The sequence below is a fragment of the Protopterus annectens genome, chromosome 7.part0, assembly GCF_019279795.1.
Source record: "Protopterus annectens isolate FY-2018-M chromosome 7.part0, PAN1.0, whole genome shotgun sequence".
In the NCBI taxonomy this organism is placed as follows: Eukaryota; Metazoa; Chordata; order Ceratodontiformes; family Protopteridae; genus Protopterus; species Protopterus annectens.
In genome coordinates, this window is record NC_056739.1 from 1,528,145,039 (window position 1) to 1,528,165,479 (window position 20,441).

At 38.1% G+C, this 20,441-nt stretch overlaps 1 protein-coding gene across 2 annotated transcripts in view; it reads right to left on the reverse strand.

Moving 5' to 3' along the window:
- TAMM41 (TAM41 mitochondrial translocator assembly and maintenance homolog) overlaps positions 1-20,441 on the reverse strand; it is an 837,657-nt gene that overhangs the window by 200,763 nt on the left and 616,453 nt on the right. For both annotated transcript variants that reach the window (XM_044078066.1, XM_044078067.1), the window contains exon 7: positions 18,060-18,122. In XM_044078066.1, coding sequence (XP_043934001.1) covers positions 18,060-18,122 — 63 coding nt within the window. The remainder of the gene's footprint in view (positions 1-18,059; positions 18,123-20,441) is intronic.

Genomic DNA, 20,441 nt, shown 5'->3' on the forward strand with positions numbered 1-20,441 from the left:
AATAGCGGAGGACTGAAGTCATTAAATAATGACAAAGATTTGAATTTAAGACTCCACATCCTTCAGAAAATTCAAGCTAATGCAAATGTAGCACTGATGAAGGCTATATGCTGAAACCGGTATGCTTTTTCATACTTTGGGTGTTATGTATTTAATATTATTGGGAGTACATGCCCATATTTACATTTCTATATATTAAATATATATGCTACTCTGGATTTTGGTGCTGGCTTGTGTGTTTTTGGATGACTGCACTTGGTTTGAGCCGTGCACATTGCCATACGGGCGTGGGACTTTGTTTTCTGTTGCTAATGCAAAACCTATTATTCTATCAACTTTCTAAGTTTGTAAGAGCAATATTTAAAATCTGTCCCTACTTGTCCCCCCCATCATTTTAGGCTTTGTCCAGACTTTTTGCTCTAAGAGGTTGAGAGATATGGAGTGAACCAATGCTGTCTGGGGCAAAAGGGAGTCACCAGCAAGAATTTGGAAGCATCCTGTTGCATTTTGAACAGGACTTTTGGGGGAAAGGGGAGGAAAGGCATAAAGAAACATTCCATTCCAAGAAAAACAGAGGGCATCCACCTTCCAGACCACAGCATCTTGGACTCTGGCACAAAAAATAAGTTCTTTGTTCAGAGGAGAGGCAAACAGATCCACTTGAGGAGTACCCCACTGATGGACAATGTCCAGAAACACATGCTCGTGAAGTATTCACTCATGGGTGTGTGTTATGGACCTGCTCAGAGAGTCTTCCACAATGTTCTGACCCAAGGGAATATAAACTGCCTGAAGAGTCGCATGGTACTGGAAAGCTAGTTCTCATACTAGAACATCCAACCTGCAAAGGATGTAAGATCTTGTGCCCCCCTTGCTTGTTGACACACCACATCACTGTGGTATTGTCTGTAGACACCTTGAGAGGCCCTGGGAGAATAGAGGGTGAAAAGCTTGAAGAACCAGCAGAAGAGCTCTCATCTCCTTGACACTGATGTAGTCTTTCTTTTGTTGAGGTGACCAAGGACCCTGCACCTTTAGAGAGCTGAAGGATGCCCCCATCCCACATCTGCAGCATCTGTGAACAGCTCCTGAGAGGGAACAGGGGGTTGAAAAGTGAGCCCAGGATTGAGATTCACCTGCTAAATCCACCACTGAAATGTCAGCTTAAGGCATGGAAGAAGAGGAACTAAGAAGTCCAGGGGATGAGAATGCTGAAAGCCAAACTAACTTTAGAAACCAAAAGGGATCATAAGCATGGGGGAGGCCATAAAACCTAGAACTCTTAGAAACTCCCTTGCTGTGATTAATGCCAGAGGAAGAAGGAACTGAAAGAAAGAAATGACAGTCAAGGCCTTGGTAGAAGGCTACTGCAACAGTGAGATAATTGTTGAACATCGAGACATGTTATACGAAGCAAATCTTTTATATCTGAACAAGCTTGGCACACAAGCAGAGAGAACTTTTGCTCCCTACCTTTCTTTATGCTTCATCACTTCTATTCAGCCTATAGCACACCTATGTAGTTGCCAAATATGCAGTTACTCTTCCAAATAAACTCATTGTCTGGTTTTAAATAAACTGCACAGGCTTGACCTACAAAGTGATCTTTTACTCAAATAAGGCACAAAAAAACTCTCCTATAGAGGGACCTGTCCATCCTTACAATCCACCAAGATCATTAAGATTTCAAAAAAAAAAAAAAAAATACCCACAAGACAAAGGAGGCAAAGTGCCCGAAAAGAATCAGAAACCAAACAAAAATAACACCAAAACAGGCACCAATGTCAGGAGGTTCAGTAAAAAATGATATCCACTGCAAACACGGAATAAACAGCCTTTTATTCACATAAACGCACCACAGTATGTAGCATTTTCATCCAAAATGGACTTCATCAGATGTAACAAAGTAATCAGCTGTAACTTGCTGTTATATACCACCATCCTTGTTTTAATAGAATAATTATATAATTGAATAGTGCATATTTAAATAAAGACACACAATGATATAACCAGTTACAAAAACCTAGGTCCAACCCCACTATTTCAAATACGTACATACTCAAATCCCACATGATAAAAATACAAACATGAACTTTTAAAATCGTGTCCAAAGGCCTGAATGAAATATATATTGGTTATTATTCAAATAAAACATGTATATGTAAATACATAAAACATAAAATGAATAAAATTAATTAAGTGAATCTGAATTCAAACTAGTTGCCTGAGATAAACCAATACAAAACAGCCTATGTGCAGTCAAACACTACCACCCCAAGGTGGAAAATCTGTACTACAGGCTATAGTTTTGCAGCTATCATTATAAGAATAGGGGCAATGGATACATGTTTGTTGGCCTCCAAAATGAGTTGGCAAAAAAAGTTCCCTAATCTCAATTTTGGTCTCCCAGGGCCCTCCCCTGGGGTCCTGTTCAACCTTCTCTTACACAATGAAACTCCACCTTGCATGACTGCACACTAGGGAACGTTTATATAGAGTGTTGTTATTGTCCTTAGTTCTTATGGCATTAAGATGTTCATAAATCCTTCTTTTTAGTTTGCGGGTGGTCTTTCTGACATAAAATGCTCCACAATGTTTACATGTAGCAAGGTACATCACCCCTTCACTACTACAATTAGAAAAGTATTAGCCCTGATAACTCTATCCTTCTCCATGATGTACACACTTGCCTGATTTCCTACGTATGAACATTGTGCACAGGCACCACATTTGTAGGTGCCTAATCTTCTTCGGTTAGAAGAAGGTTTCTTGTCCCTTTCCAAAAGGTCCTTCAAATTTCTACCCTTTTTGTAAGTGAAGCAGGGGTAGGGGTTGCCACAGTGGATCACCTGTCCGCTCAGGATTGGCAGTGGAGTTTTACAGTGTCGAGTTGCCAGCCCGGCGCCCAACCTTCCACAGAAGGCACACACATGCACACACCTAGGGCCAATTTAGAGTGTCCAATCCACCTACAGCATGTCTTTTGGATGTGGGAGGAAACTGGAGCACCTGGAGGAAACCCACACAACCACAGGGAGGACATGCAGACTCCACACAGAAGGCACCCCAGCCGAGGATCGAACCAGAGAACCTCTTGCTGTGAGGCAGCAACACTAGCCACTGCACCACCATGGCCCCCCAATTTGCAATTAGTGTTATAATGATATAAAAAAGGAAACTACTGAGATTGAGTCACTACAGTTACAAAGGAGCAACTCATCAGAAAACAACTGTCCTTAAGCAGTGTAATAGCTTAATGGAGACATAATAATGTCATTTAGGTTTGAGGGAATATAGGTGAGTTTAGAACAGCAATCGAAGCCTTCTGCAATGGTCATGCTCAGAACCACAGAAGCTAATTTGGCTCTCTTTGAGCGTGGGTTTCCTCTGGGTGCTCCGGTTTCCTCCGACATCCCAAAGACATCCAGTAGGTGGATTGGACACTCTAAATTGGCCCTAGGTGTGAGTGTGTGCGTGTGTGTGCCTTCTGTGGAAGGTTGGGAGCCAGGCTGGCAACTCGACACTGTAAAAACTCCACTGCCAATCAAGAGTGGACAGATGATCCGCTGTGGTGACCCCTAACCAGGAAAAGAAGAAAAAGATAACACTAATTTCAAATTAACCGTTGTACTCACTAGGCTCCTTAAACTGCATTTGCAGATACTGAGTTACAACAAAAAAAGTTATTTTGGTTAGTACGTGATTACATTTCATGATAGTTCACTTGCTACTAGTAAACAATAGCAGTGGGTCATTTTAACCAGCAAAATAAAACTTAGAATTGCACACAAGATTGTTGGTTTCCTTAATTCTTCTATTGTGTTTATTGATAATGCCATGTAAATGAAAAACGTAAAATGTTTTTTAGAAGACCTGATGAAATGAGGATTTTTTTTAATGCTTTTTGCCCCCAGTTGTTGATCAGACCCCACCCCCATCAGTCTTAGTGAATCTGTTCCCTATCAATGGCACCAAGGCCATTGACTCAGGAGAGACAAAGATGTCATCCAAGCAGGCATGCTGTTTGGTGCTATGACCGTCAGAGGATCATCAGCCTTCTGTGTCCCTGCTCCATCAGTAGACTGGTTGAACTAGCAGAACAAAAAACCTGCAACAGAGGTCCTTTATCACTAGTTGTTCACTCCTGGTCTCAGCCGCCACTACTGCCATTTTGTCTGGCCTACCAGTGCTAAGACCATAGTCCAACAGCTGATTCAGCTCAACTATAGCCCTCACCCTAACTCCTGGTAGCTGAAGTGAGCACCAGCCTTACTACTAGGGCCTCCTAATCTCACACCTGTGCAAGTACACGCAGACAGAGATATCATCACTGGCTTAGTAGTACAAATACCATATTCCTGCCTCTTGGCTGACTTTTTCCTCACCAGCATGCATCCACTTACAAGTGGGAGACAACTAATTGTACGATCAGTCCTTTCCTCCCAGGATGAACAAATCAATGTCAGCCACTTAATTCCCAGCCTCCTCTTCCTGACTCTTCCAGTGACTGTGATGCTAAGTGAACTAGGGTCACCTGGAACACAGTTTTGTAAATAATTTGTTAGCTTTAGGATGTGTACAAATGATCACAATACCTTTGATGGGAATGTGTGCAATAGTAAGAAAAAGTTTATTCCTTATTAAACAGTATGAAGCTGAAATAATACAAAGTAACTTTGCAGATGTAAACATCATTGGTGAGGTGGGAAACAACATCAGTTGATGGTGCATGCAGTGACAGATGAAAGGCTATATCCTGCTAGTTACAATTTGACCACAGCCTCACCAGCTACAGTTCCAAATCCCTTTTGTTGTAAAATGACCATTACCTAAACAAGTTATTTAATCTTACTATGAAGCATTCCTTAAATATTAACACAAAATAAATCAATCTATTTAGTATGCCAAAAAGAAAAGACAAAGACCACTTGCAGAGAAAACATTCCTCTTACATGTGGTCAGAAGACCATAGGAAACATTGCAAATGATACATTAGCCCTTGCTGTCCTGTCCCCAGGAAACCTGAATGAGCTGTGAAAAAATATGAGTTAATGACATTCTGACTGCAGGTGATTCTTTGCTACAGCAGAAAAGCTAGTTTTCAAGATTGGCAAAGGCCTTAAAGTGTCAGATCTCAAAAGATGCAAGCTGTCAGACACTAATGTCTTATGTAGACTGTTTAGGCATGCAAACCCATATAACCCTGTATTAATTATGGCAAGAATCCATGATACAGAAAAAGAATTGTCAGATATAATACATGAAACAGTATTAGAGATTTTCCACCCTCACCATCTTTCCCTTGGAAGAAATCTAAAGAGGTACATTTGTAAAAAAGTCAGATTAACTATACGTTATGTTGAAGGTTTTCAAACTACTGAACTTTGGGGGATTATTGGAGAGAATAACAGATTTACCTCACAAAATTAGTGCATAAGCCACTAGGCTAAAACTAGACTACCACATTTGTATCAGTAGGAATCACAAAAACTGTCAAACCTTTTTGTGCCAAAGCTTGGTCAGACTTGAAGCCATCTGTGTAGGAGTACAGACATGTTCCAAATTTTGCTAACAAATGCCAGTAGCATTAACAGGAAATAGGAAGACCAAACAGTACTGATACTAAAGACAGTGTATATTGCCAGTTGTTTCAGAGACATGGGTTGTGAAGATTCTTGTTAAATCACTGCCACCCAGTTTACAGGTTACTGACATTAGACCTGACAAAGAAGGGAGAAGTGTCTTCATATTAGTAAGGAAATATATTCATTCTGCACTACTCTATGACCACAGAATGTTGACTCCAGCTTTACCAAAATAAGAGTCTCGATTCTGAGGTAAATGTATGCTTTCTAGCTGTGATTAAGAAGTTAAAGGAAGAACAGACTACAATCTTCATGGACAATATAAATTAATTTCTGCTATGAAAACTCATAGTGCATTTCTCAATATTATAGTACAAAATGGTTACAAACAGCATGTGGATTTTTTCAACCAGGGGAATACAGTAAACTCTCAGTTAACCGGCACCCATGGGGATTGGTAGATGCCAGATAACCGTAGTTTCTGGTTGATTGAGATTTACTATTAAAAATAAGCCTGACTAATACTGTACCCTATACTATTTGTTTGGTTTGACTTGCTCTTAGGTTGGGGAGAGGGAATTTATTCCTACCGTCCTTTTTAAAACTCTAAAAATGTAAAGTATGTTTCTGTGGGGGTGGGGGCGCAGAAAGTGTAACACATGAAAATTGTTTTTTTGGTTGCTTGACAGTTCTGTTTGCTTGAGTTCTGATTAACTGAGAGTTTACTGTATACATTTTAGATACTGTGCTGGTACAACTTTTTTAATAAATTACTAGTGCAAATCTTTCATCCACTAGGGCTGTATGATCACAACAGCATCATTAGTAAAGTGAAGGTGGGTAAAGAAAAAATACAATTCTTAAAACCAAATAAAAATTCTATAAGGCCAATTAAGATACAATTAGATCATCTCTAAAGAACTAGAATTGATATCGTGAAATGGAAAAAAAGAATATTGCTTACTAGTAAGATTTGCTGTACAATAGTGGTACTGACATTAAAGCAAAATAAGCTTATTCTCTGCTGAAGGAATGAGAAAACTGACTATTATGAAAAGAAAAAAAAAATCCACTGTAATATCTACGTCTATATATATATATATATATATATATAATGATATATATATATATATAGATATATATATATATATATATATATATATATATGGGTCTACCTGAGATGGTCGACAAGCCATTTGATCGACTTTCATTTGGTCGACAATTCATTTGGTCGACAGGCATATTTGCCCCCCTCCCCAATGTTGTGCGACCCTGGAGTTGATATATATAGTTAGGGGGTGTGGGCACAGCCCCCACATTGGGGTGTGAGGCTAAGCCCCACATAAAACTGCTTGTCGACCAAATGAATTGTCGACCAAATGAAAGTCGATCAAATGACTTGTCGACAATGTGAAGTAGACCCATAAATATATATATATAGTAATTTACAGAACATAGAAAAGTCACATTCGTATAGTAATTTACAGAATATAGAAAGGTCAGACTCAGTGTCCTATCAAAAATCTATTAGGTAGACTAAATCATAAAATTAGGTAAAAATGACGCAAAACACTCATGCTAATTTCAAGGTAATCTATACACAGTGTTTTCTCAGAATTTATCTAAGGGCCTTGAATGTATTCTGCATCAATACCTATATGTACTGGTGGACATGAACATCTAAACATTAACCTGTATAAAGGATTATTCTACCTAGTTGATCAACAGAATTAAGTTCAGCATTAAAAAAAGAGCCATGTGTCAAGAAGACCTTAGGAGTTATTTATCACTTCTGCCTTTATCTTTTACATACATCTCCATGAAATCTGTCAGTTACACTAATCAGTTTTAGTATGTTACACTTGCAAAAGACTGAAAACTTGAAGCAGCTCTAACACCATCATGGATGGTCCTTTTTTAACACCTTTACTGAATCATCACATAAGACATAGGCAAATGCACATTATAAAAATGAAAACATACAACTACAGTAGCATGTTCTTAGTTACAAACATTATACATCATGTTTTTTTCTGTGTAACTATCAACAATCCAACATTACATAAATTGCTCAATTCCTATCTTTCCTTAAATCTCACTCCTTCATGAAAACATTGTTCTGCATGTACTGTTCCTACAACTCCCATTTTTAAATGTAGCTTACTCCTACCCTTTTCTAAAGAACCCACTTCCTTTTCTTTTATCTCTGTTACAATATTCACTACTTCAAGTATAGTTGGTTTAGAGTTTGATTTCTATTTTCTAGTAATTGCTTTTTTGGCAGCCACCAGAATTAAACTTGGCAATGCCTTACTATGTCTAGGCAATTCAGACCTTGTATCCAAGCTCAAAAAAATAATTTCCTTAGTTACACCCATTTATTTGCTCATCCAATATTTCTGACAGAGTACTCTGTAAGGAAGTTTTGAAGTCTGCCTGCTCATTACACTCCCAAAATATGTTTCCAGTTACCTCTTTCTTCTCCATCATACCTCCAAAATTTGTCAGCTACCGGAGGAAAAATTATTTGGAGTCTGCTTGGGGTATATAAATACTTATGCAAACACTTCCAAGGAAAGATCCTAAATCTTCCAAGACTTTGTTGCATATTTGAAAACCATACATATGTCCTTCCATTGTTTCCTTGTGAATTGCTTATCCAATCTCTCCTCCTAATCTTTTCAAACATTCACTGATTGACTCATAGTTACTGTACAATATTTCATATGCTCTACTAGTTATCCCTTTTTAACAGCAGCATCTGTTCTAGATTCAACTAAAAACTTTACCACAGCAAATCTTTCACTTAGGATTCCCCTATCCCTTTTTCTTTATCTATACTCTTGATCAATCCCTGATGGGGAAGGCAATCTCTAGCCTGCAGTCCAGGTATCTTCTTGGCATCTTCCCATTCCCTTTCCTTCTCTAGTTATTTGCTTCCCATACCTTGGTTCTTTTGCCAGTTTTCTCCAATAAATTCCAGCCTCTCTTGCCTATTCTCTGTACCCATAATTGCAATCATCCCTCTCTGCAAAATTTCAGTTCTCAATTCTCATGTTAGCTTAGTTCATAGAATACTTTCTGATATGTTATGTATAAAATATTCTGCATAGCTGTTATTCTCCTTAAGGATCTACATCCTAAATCCCACTTTCTCCTTATTTCTTAAAATTTCCCCCGGTTTCATCATTAACCCTTTCAACTTGGAATTATAGCTTTCTGCTTGTGTTACATTTATGAGTCCTTTATGGGTGGCCCTTAATACAATTTTAAATTCAATATGAAAGAAAGGTCACTTGTATACTTTTAGAGACGGTCTATCCCTAGGTTATGACTAACTCCATATTAAATAAAATGAAAACATACAGTGATTTAGGAACCACTGCTGACTCTATATTAAATTTCACAGCAAATATCAGTTAAATATTAAGATATTCTTTTCACTTTGTTTATGTGACCACTTTCAAGTGTCACTATAGAGAGCTGGAGAGAAAGTTAACATGCACAGTATTATGGGTAAATGAGGAGTTAAACTGGAGAAAGTTGCAGATACCAGATATGCCTATGTCTTGTCAGTCTAAATCCAACTAGTTGAATAATACGGACCTGATTTACAGGCACCTACTATACATACAGTCCAGGAAACCATTGAGAAGCCTAGCCCAATTTCCCCAGAGCACTGTTGGTTAAGTGACTTACTCAGAGTCAAACAGTAAGCAAATGGGGGCTGGGGGAATCAAATCCTGGACTATAGGAAGTTGCCCATAAGCAGCTCGTAGCCTTAATCCTCTGTGCTAATGCCCAGACTTGTTTTTATTTATTTTTTAAGTTTTGCTAATTGGGTAAACCCACTACACTTAAGTGTCCATTTTCAAGGGAAAACTGGATGCGCTGTCTGATTAAATGACTTGCTCAGACTTGCACAGTACACAAACTGAGAGAGAAGGAATCAAACTGTGTACCCTGGACTACAGCTGCAGCTAGTTAACAGCACAGTGATTTTATTTGCAAAGTACCATACCTAAATGTATATCTTAAGCTCAAAATAGCTTACGCTGCACTTTTCTGAGGTACCTGATTCTGCATTCTGGTATACTTTTCTGAAGCTGAAAACTACATTTGTTCTCCAATGAGAGAAAACAGAAACTCTACTATAACTACAGGTTTAAGTTTCAGTCCACCCAACTTGCCCACTGTTCATTAGTTAAAATGAATGCTATCTTGAAAGCCTGAAAAGATGTGGTTCCCAGATGAACTAAAAAAAATACAGCAGTAAGATGATGATATTACTATTCAGGAATTTACTTTTTAATCTGAAATCTTTCTCTACACATAAGAAGTTGCAGAGACAGAATGGTATGAGCAATCATGTTCAGTGAAGGTAGTCCTTTTCATATGTACTGTACTTTTTGATTGTTTTCACATTTTACTGAGCCGGTCTACTGTTTTACTGGTAAAGTACAGTCATGTAATTAACATTTCTAACAGTAAATGTTCAAATGATCACAGCTGCAGCAGTCTTAGCTATATAGGTTATATCCTGCCAAGGATATAATGGCCGGCCAGCTTCCAAGGGTTCAGGGTAACTTCCACACACCCAAATTGTCAGCAAGTCGAGCTAAGCTGCTTAAGAAATACGGGTTTGAGCACCAAGCCCTTCAGAACTTACATGCTAAGTAATAGAAGGAGGCTGAACCCTGAGAGGACATAGTTAGGATTTAAAGTATATGCATAAATAAACAACTTGGCATAATAAAAAATAAGGGTGGGGTGGATGGAGGGTGCAGCTACTGTAGCAGTGATCACTTGAACATCTAATGTTATGGTAAGTTTACTTACACATCTGTACTATGTTCACTAACATGATCAGTTCTGCAGTAGCCTTAGCTATATGGGTAGATTACCCTAGCTTACAAATTTGGGGAGGTGGAAGGAAAAGGGTCCAGGAGCTCCTGGAGAATGGTTCTAGCAAAGCCTGATCTAGTCCCAGAGAAGGAATCAAGCTTGTAGTGCTTTATAAAGGTACGTATAGAGGACCAAGTTGTTGCTTCCACAATACTTCTAGAATCCAAACCCTTAAAAAAAAACGTAGATGAAGCCAAAGCCCTGGTAGAGTGGGTCTTGATTCTGCTGTTCATAGGTTCATAGATTGGTGCTAGGCCAATTGCCCTTGTGGGCCACTTTAAGCCTAGCCAATTACCCCATGCAAGAATCAAACCCTGCAACTTGTGCCTGTACGGTAAATACCTTGACCATTATGCCAACCTCCCACCCCTTAAAAGTCAATTTTCAGCAGAGGTCCAGGGAGAAACACTCCAGACACATGTCTTTGTAAGATGGGAGGACACCAGAGGAATCCCACACAAACACAGGAGGGACATGCAGACTCCACACAGAAGGCACCTCAGCCAAGAATCAAACCAAAGAACCTGTAGCTGTCAGGCAACAATGCTACCACTGCACTGTATTGTGGTGATTATAACAAAAGTTAATAGCCTAATACAATCATTCGGAAATAGTCTGTTTTGACACAGGTTGTCCCTTTTTATTATTTTCAAAAGAAATGAACTGAAATGAAGATCTGAAAGATTTTGTTCTGTCAAGTTAGTACCAGAGCTGTCTGTGGACATCCAAGATATGGAGAGAGTATCCTTCTTCCCTAATTTCTAAGTTCAGGAAAGAAAACAAGGAGATGGATAGTTTGGTCTTAAGTAAACTCTGATACCACTTTAAGCATAAAAGAACAACTAGTTCTCAAATAAACTCAGTCCCTGTGAAAAATGAGATAGGTTTGACTCACCGTAAGAGCCTGCAACTCAGAAACTCTCCTTTCAGAGGTCAGATCAATCAGTAAAACAGTTTTCCATGTTGAAAATCTGAGGTCAGCTTGATTAGCTGGTGCAAATAGAGCAAGCATTATCTTCTCAAACACAAAATTAAGATCCCAAGGAGGGACTACCAGTTTTGCTGGAGGCTACTTATGCAAAACCCCTTTCAAAAACATTTTGACATGAGAATGCATTGAAGAAGAAGCATCCATGGGCAGGCATGCTGAAACGGCCAACAAATTAACATTGGCAGGGGATCAAGAAAGGCCATATGATAGTAACTCACAAATATTGCAAAACCAGGGAAACACTAGCCCTGAATGAGTGCTGGTTATGTTACTGGTTCCAACTATTACAATTGTTCCGTCTGCTAATATACGATTTCCTAGTTGCAGGCTTTCTTGCCTCCATTAGTATCTGCTAACTTCTCCAAGTCCTCTTGGAATCTCAGCTAGTGCAGCAGATCACTTACCCAACTGTGAGATTCCTGACATATTGAAAAAGACTCTGCATACATAGGTAAGGAAAACTGTGAATACCTTGCAGTATGCAGTAAGATATCACATGAACCACATTTTGAACACTCCTGGAGCTGCAGATAGACCAAAGGGTAATGCAGTATACAATGATGTGATCCAAAGAAAACATTAAGAAAAATCTGAAATCTGGATATATAAGAATGTTACTGTGATGATATGTATCTTTTAAACCTAAGGTCCCTAGAAAACTCAAATGGGGAATAAGGGATAAGCTGTGACAAAAACAGCATTTTGAACTGGGAATTATCACAAATTGATTCAGAAAAGAACAATCTAGAATTGATCTCCAACATCCTTTTTGTTTCGCACTAGCAGCATTCTGAAATAAAACCATACCCCTGTCTGAGGAAGGAGGACAGTTTCTATTACTCCCTGAGCAAGCACATGCTGAATGACATGAGGGAAAAACAGAGTCTGGTATGGCAGATGAGGAAGAAACCCACAAAAAGGAAGGAGAGGCTTACACTGTCATCTATAACCTTGGAGGATTTCTCCCAGAACACATCTGTCTGAAACAATTTATTGCCAATGACAGAAACTGAGATTCATTCTTTCTGGATAGATCAAAGGACTGCGTGTGTGTGTGTGTGTGTGTGTGTGTGTGTGTGTGTGTGTGTGTGTGTGTGTGTGTGTGTGTGTGTGTGTGTGTATTAGGGGGGATGGAAACCCTTCACACAGTCGTCCAAGGCTTATTTGACTGTCCTTTGCTCTAGGGTTTCCCACTTTGATTTTGGAACCTCCCTGCCATTGCTTTTTAAAGTTTGCTTTTCATCAGCTTGCTGGGACTGTTTTTAAATATTTTTTATATAAAGCATAAAATAAAAAATAAAATAAATTAAATTAATCATTAATAACAATATAATAAAATAATATAATAAAATTATAGTATAAAACAATAATATAATAAAATTAAAATACCTTTTAAATGTGTTTGCTTTTTAAATAAAGTTATAGAGGGAGTATTGAATCTCTTCCCAAACTTTGAGAAAGAAGGCTGAAAAAATCTGAGCGATCTCGATTCAGCTTTCCTCTCATCACACTTTTAATGCACATTGCAGCAGAGGGTCTAAAAATGGTTCTCTATTCAAGGAAGAATTCAAAATCTCATTTTTGACATCCTCTAGGAGATTCAGAAAATGCAGCCAAACAAGCCACCAGTAACAGTTTAATGGCAGCAGCCCTGGAAACAAAATCAACTGAATCATAAACACATTTTAAACAGTGGGCAGTCACTTGAGACACGGAAAACACCAAACTGCACAAATTTCTTCTCATGAGAATAGATGGAAAAATAACATGAATATTTTGGCAAGAAGCAGGTATAAACTTCAACATATAAGCTTAACATTTCAGAATTTTAAAAACTAATGTAGAAGATTACATTTCTTCCCAAATTTATCAAAAGACTTCCCATCCGTGTCAGAAGGAGAATGATTAGTATGAACCATATTATTACCAGCAGTTGGATTCACTAATACATTAGCTGCTGGGTCAGATCTGGGATGAGTGTAAAATACTTAAAAGACTGAAGCAATAGTCAATCTATTTTCCTGGGGCAAATGGCTGGAAAAAATTACTCATGCCCAAGGTAGCTGAGGCAAGAAAAGACACGCTTAAGCTTTTTTCTTTTCTTTTCAACAGGAATATCTGAAGAAACAGACCCTCTTTTGCCAGTGAAAACCTCCCTAGAGACAGACACAGCTTTCTGGCATAGAAGTGTGGCATTCCCTGTCCCTTCTTCTAGAACTGACAAGAGTGACTCTCCCTTGTCTGCCAAGGGTACTCTAACAGCCTACAACAGGCGCAGAGTACATGTCCAACTCTCGGTTTACTGATGGTTGTTGGGAATACACCAATGGGACCCAATGAAAAAGATGAGTGGTCCGAAGAACCAATTTTGGCCACAGCAGAGCCAATCACCTGCACCTGAGGTATTTTCTCAACCTGCTGTGGTACCAAAGGCTGCTTAACAATCTTTTCCTTTTTGTGGCTGCATGAAAGTAGAACTGAGGAACCACATGACTGCTCCATGGTTTAAAAATAGAAGAGATAAGTGGTAAAGAAATATGAATAACTTTTCCCAGTTAAAACACAGTAAAATACTTTCAGCACTTACCTTTGCCCTCAAAAGTAAAAGAGCACGTTTACCACAGAGTAAAAAAGTAATCCAGCCACATCCCCCTTTCAATTTTTTTTTTTTTTTTTTTTTTTTACAGATGGGAATCTTAGGTCTAGTTGATTGATAAAAAAAACAAATGCTGACAAATGCTGCCATTTAAAAGTATGCTAAAATCACACTCTCAACTGTACAGATTTTTGCCTAATATTTTTGGTTTCTTCCTCATAAAATTTGTGATTTTCTGGATTTTTGTGGCATATCAGTGAGGACTGAATTCACTAAATAATGACGATCATTTGAGTCTCAGACTTCATTCCCTTCAGAAAATGCAAGGTAACACAAGACCTTTTATTCTATCAACTTTCTATGTTTATAAGAGCAATATATAAAATGTGCCCCCCCCCCCCATTACTTTTGGCTTCTTTTGGCTTTGTCCAGATTTTTTGGGCTAAGAGGTTGACAGCTATGCATGACAGCCATTAAAAACACTTTCTCCTAGTTTAACTAAACAAGTTTTGCAGAAAAAGTATATTTGCTATCATAAAAAGTAAAGTGGGAGCTTTTTCCCACAAAGGGAACTTACCTGCCCTGCAATGGAACATAGTTAAGCCATCAATGCTCAAAAGCTCACTGAGGAGTGCTCTTGCCTAAACCTGATTTTTATTCAGCTCATCTCAAGCTGGCTAATGTTTTGGGCACATGGAAGGTGCCCGGAAAACTATGGAAACTGGCCGGCTGCTATCTCCTATACAGGCTACAATGCATATAGCTTGGGCTACTGCAGCAGTGATCCATATGAAGAACATCTAGTCTTTCTATTACTGTTTTATAAAAAGTGTTATTTATTTATTTTTTTAACTTAGCAGAATTCCTCTCTTTGAGTTCTAGTATTCTCCATGCTGATCTGAGTAAAATGACCATCAAGCCTTGACTCTTCATTTCAGTGGTGGTTTGTTCCAAAATGTGTATTGAAAAAAGAAAACTTCCTATAACAATACAAATAAGAATTTTCCTGGCTTTGCTTTGCAACAGCTACTACCATGCTGTTGTCTCATTCAGTCTACTCAATCTGTTAATTAATCACACCCCACTTTCTCCACGCAGTTTAATATATTCTTGATTCTACCATAAAGCTACCAGAACTTTCCTTACAGCATTGTACTACTAATATTCACTGCAGGATACATTGGAATATGATAAGCTCCCAGTAAGCTGCCAATATTAGTAAATACATTTTATCATGCTTTAAGCAGACTGTAAGGTTAAACATTTTCTGATCTAGGCTCTAATTATGCATACATACTGTGAATTATTTTCAACATGTCAAGCTGCTGACAACTCAAATGACCTGAAATCAGAGATGCAGTCACTTATCAAGGGTTTGGAACTGGATCTTGTCACTGTTGTGCTTACATACACATGTAATTGCTTTCTGACCCATTAGTTTTATATGATGACCATAATAAATAAGCAACTTATACAACTGATTTAAATTGCTCTGTTTCAGACCCAGTGTTCTGAACATCTGATTAGACATTATAGTACACTCTGCATCATTGTCAGATCTAAACACCACCTTTCATATTTTAAGTTTCTTCACAGATCTCTGACTCACCATCTGGTAATGGCTTTTCTTTACTTTTATCCTGCACACTACTTATACTCTTTACACATTCTTGGCATAAATCATGACTAAAAGAATTAATTTTCATAACTTCATTCCAAGACACTCTTCAAACAAATAAAAAAAAAATATTTTGCAGAAGTTAGCAAAATTACTATAATTTTTCTGTGTTATCTAAATACCTGCTTAATTCAAAGGCATTAATTTTATCATGGTTATAGCAAAACCTGCTGCATAAAGTTTTGCATACATCATGTTCTTCCTGCTTCCTTGCCTCATTTTCATTCTATTTTTACTTATTTTCAACCTTTTCATTTCAAAAGCCGCTCTACACAAAAACTCTTCTGTGAGCCCTTTTAACTGTAGCAAAGTATTTTTACTCTGTATATATCAATTTAACATTACATTTGATTCTGACTGTAATATGTCCCTCGTCACTTTTGGTATCACAAGTGACTTTGTCTTGAGTTTATGAATTTATCACATTCACTGTTTGGATTCATTCTTTTAATCAGTAAGTTATACATCAGCAGACTCAGTCGGACCTTGCGCCCTCCTAAGAAAACAAATAGCAAGACTATTGCAGATTCTCAGCTCAGGGAAACTCTGATACTGTAATCATGTGTTAAGTGTTGATCACAATGACTTTTAAGGATACATGGTTCAACAGGACAATGTACTGTAGCAACATAATGTGCTTAATGAACCACATATAGACATCTACAATTTGGCAAATGCGACTGAGGATGTACTACTTTAAAACAAAACGTTGCGGCTTACTTACTTTCAGTTATTTACTGTACAAGTTTGTCATTACAGAAAAAGAAACATCAGAAAACAGTACACAAGCAAATTCTGAGACAAATTGTGAGTATGTGCTAGTATCTAAATGTTACTGTACAAACAATGGATAGGGAAAGCAGATTTGCATCACATACATGACATAAAAACTATTGCCATGAAGCATGCACACCACATATTGTCCAAACTCTCAAGAAAATCACTGCCATAACATTCTGTCACTGCCATTTTACCAGCTTTTTAATTTCTGCTCCACAAATAGAACCACAAAGAGCTAATTAACTTCTGGAATGACGCAAACATCTTATTCTGAAGGAAACCCTGTATGAACATGAAAGCTCTGCTTTTTGCACAAAAGGGTTGTGGAAATCTGCACAATAGCATTGTGCTTTTCTGATAACAGGTAGTAGTTACTTAACATTGCAAAATAATCAGTATTCTTAGAAATGTATTCTTCGCTTCAGATTTTTTCAAGCAACACTTGATGACCTTGGGTTGGGAGGGTGGCCTAATGGTTAAGGTGTTTGCCTTAAAAACACAAGGTGCGGGGTTTGAGTCTCACAAGGGATAATTGGCTAGGCTTAAAATGGCTCACAAGGGCAGTTAGCTTAGTACTAACCTATGAACCTTTGCAAAGGGATTCACAACAATTTGCTGGTTTAAACTCAGAACTCGTACTATATCTTAAAGTCACAGACTTAATTTTAGCGAGACTTGCAATCATCGGTTCGTTGATTTTACAGCATGGGACTAATTAAACTACCCCACCTTTAAAAATAAATTACACATAAAAAAACATCTTTGCAAATTAAGGGCTTAACTAAATACTACAATTATTTTATTCAGGCAAAAGTTCAAAAAAGCCAGTGGAGAAAAGAGCTTTCACAAACTTGTCCTAACAAACTTGAACATACTGTCCAATATACTTGGGAATCAAAGGAACTACACCAATACAAAAAAAATTCCCTAAAAGAAGCTTACAAGTGTAGCTGGCAAGAGGTTAGCTGTTAATGATTTTTAAATCCGACGGCAGCACATACTACAGTCCCCATCTAAGTGCTTTTAAACCTTCATTCTGATGATCGTTCAAGCACGTTGATGTTAATACATAAATATATACATAGCTTTTAATACCAAGTATGTTTGTGAATATACATATAGCCATTACATGTTTATAACCACAATTTGTCAAAGATCTGATATGAAATTGCAGATTAAAGTACTGTATGCATTTCATGAACTGCTTTGTAAAGCTTAATTAATTTGTAAAACTATACTGTATAACTGTGAAGACCTCAATTGTAAAACTGCCTTGCACTACAAAAACCTTCATCCAGAGTACACCGATTTGCCTCGAACTGCAAAATATTTCATTCTTGTTTACTGACTGTAAACACATTTCATTCTTGTTTACTGACTGTAAACTAAGAAGAACTACTGATGAAATTGTCTGCATGGCTTCTGACCCTCACTGCGACTGAAAAGGGTCCCAGGACCAGTCTACCTACCTGGTTAACAAAACCAATTATATAAATAAAATAAATGAAATTAATAAAAACTTACCAGCTGTAATTATTCCCTTTACACTCTGTGTTAAACTTGATGATTTAACAATCGGTAAAATACCTGAAAAGAAGAGAGAAAACAGAATCAAATAATTTCAGATGTGCTGTGACCATTAAAATACAAAGACAGACCTCTGTAAAATAGGTGGTAAAGTGAGTATGCAATTAGCACGGAAAGTTGTGTTTAATAAATTATAAGGGCGTGCAAAGTTTTCATGCTGTTATGAATTCAGGTGGTCAGAGATCCAGCTTACCACACGAGAAACGGTATATTACTGAAATTGCTGTCTCAGTCCTCAGATATATTACATAAATTAAACCAAGCTTAAGTAATTTATTACAGACTCAGTAACATATTGCTTTCTTTCAGATACCTCTGTTTCATAAGCAATGCTAGTGAAGTATTTTTATTCTTGAATACGGCTTTTATGGTAACTGAGCAATGTACAGTTTAGAAGCATTTTAATATCTTGATGACAGCCAGTAGCCATACCATGCACAACTGGGTTTTTCATCACTATACAAATTTTATAGGATTCAGATCCTTTGATAGGCCAGATGTAAACTGTTTAAAGGAGAAACAGCTTTAGGAAAAAAAATCCCCCATACAATGTGATGACACTAAAAATAAACAATAAAAACGTTTTCCAGCACTATAATTTGGAAAAGACCAAAGCTACTCCACTAGATGTTCTAATGCTCCTACCCTAAGGCTTCAAAGACTGAATGCTGCATATTTACTGGATTGGTTTTAAGAGTTGTAAGCAGTATCGGAGTTAAAAAAATGTATACCAGAAAAATGAAGCAGATGGGACTGGGAAGCTAAAAACAGACAACAGAAAATGCACAAGATACATAAAAAGCTATAAAACAAAAAAATCATATACTGAAAAGATGTGAATGGTGACAAAAAATGAGAAACAGTAGTCAAACTTCCAAACTGTCTAAATAACAACTGAGCCAAGTAGGAGGCAGAACTGGCCAATAATCATTTGTGGAGAGAGACAATCACTATATTCCAAGAATGAGGGCAAGGAGAAAAGTACAGTTTTGTACCTACCATAAATGTAGATGTTCGAGTGTATATACTGCTGCAGTCATCACACTTGGGTTATCCTGCCGTGAGGCGGTCCCGCAGTCGGCCGAATCCCAAAGTCTTGGTCCGGCGTCAGTTGTCGTCACTTCTTCCCTGACGTCAGTGCGCCAGGGGTATATAAGAGGCATCCAACGCCATTTTCTTCAGTTTTTCTTGCCCCAGATGTCAGGTGCCCCCAACTAGGAAGGCAATACAAATAACTATGCAAAAATACCTTAGTAGATAAACAATAGTATTAGCTGTTAGCAAATACACCATATAGGCATACATCCAATAGATTGATGTACATGGATTTATAACTAACACCCTGGTATGTAGAGGGGATGGTGGGAGGGTAACCTGGACTGCAGCAGTATATACACTCGAACATCTACATTTATGGTAGGTACAAAACTGTACTATGTTCATCGTGTTATACTGCTGCAGTCATCACACTTGGGTTGAATCCCAAAGCTATGGATGGGTGGCTGGTACTAAACTGGGTTAGGTGAAGCTAGGATGCCCTGCAGAATTGCAGTGGCAAAACCAGCTCTGGTTTTTGAGTATAATGGAAGGTGGTAGTGCTTGGTAAAGGTGTGCACTGAACTCCAAGTAGCTGCCTCCAGAATGTCCTTGGTTGAAACCCCCCTGAGAAAGGCTGCTGAGGTTGCTGTAGCCCTGGTAGAATGGGACCTAATATTAACAGGCACTGCTTTCCCATGGTGCGAGTAGCAAAAGCGGATACAATGTGCTATCCATTTGGAGATGGTCTGTTTGGAAATAGCCTTTCCTTGTGAACCTGCAGCATAGGATACAAAGAGTTGGTCAGTTTTTCTGAAGGTCTTTGTCTTATCCAAATAGTAACGTAGCTGTCTGTGAATGTCCAAAGAGTGAAGGAGTCTTTCTCCTTTATTCTGGGGGTTTGAATAAAAGGTGGGTAAATGAATGGTCTGATTCAAAGCCACACTGGATACTACCTTTGGCATAAAGGTAGGGTTAGTTCGTAAAGATACTCTGTCCTGATGGAAAATTATGAAAGGTTCCAATGCCATAAGTACCTGTAGTTCTGAGACCCTGCATGCTGAGATGATAGCCAGCAACAGAGCTGTTTTCCATGACAAGTATTGTAGTTCTGCTGAGGAAGCTGGTTCGAAAGGAGGCAGTGTTAATTTTTCCAAAACGAAGTTGAGGTCCCAAGCTGGCGTTGGGGGTTTTCTGGGGGGTCTTATATTCTTAGCCCCTCTGAAAAACTGCCTTAGTAAAGGGTGTGAGAATATGGGAGGATCAGTATTATACTGAGCTGAA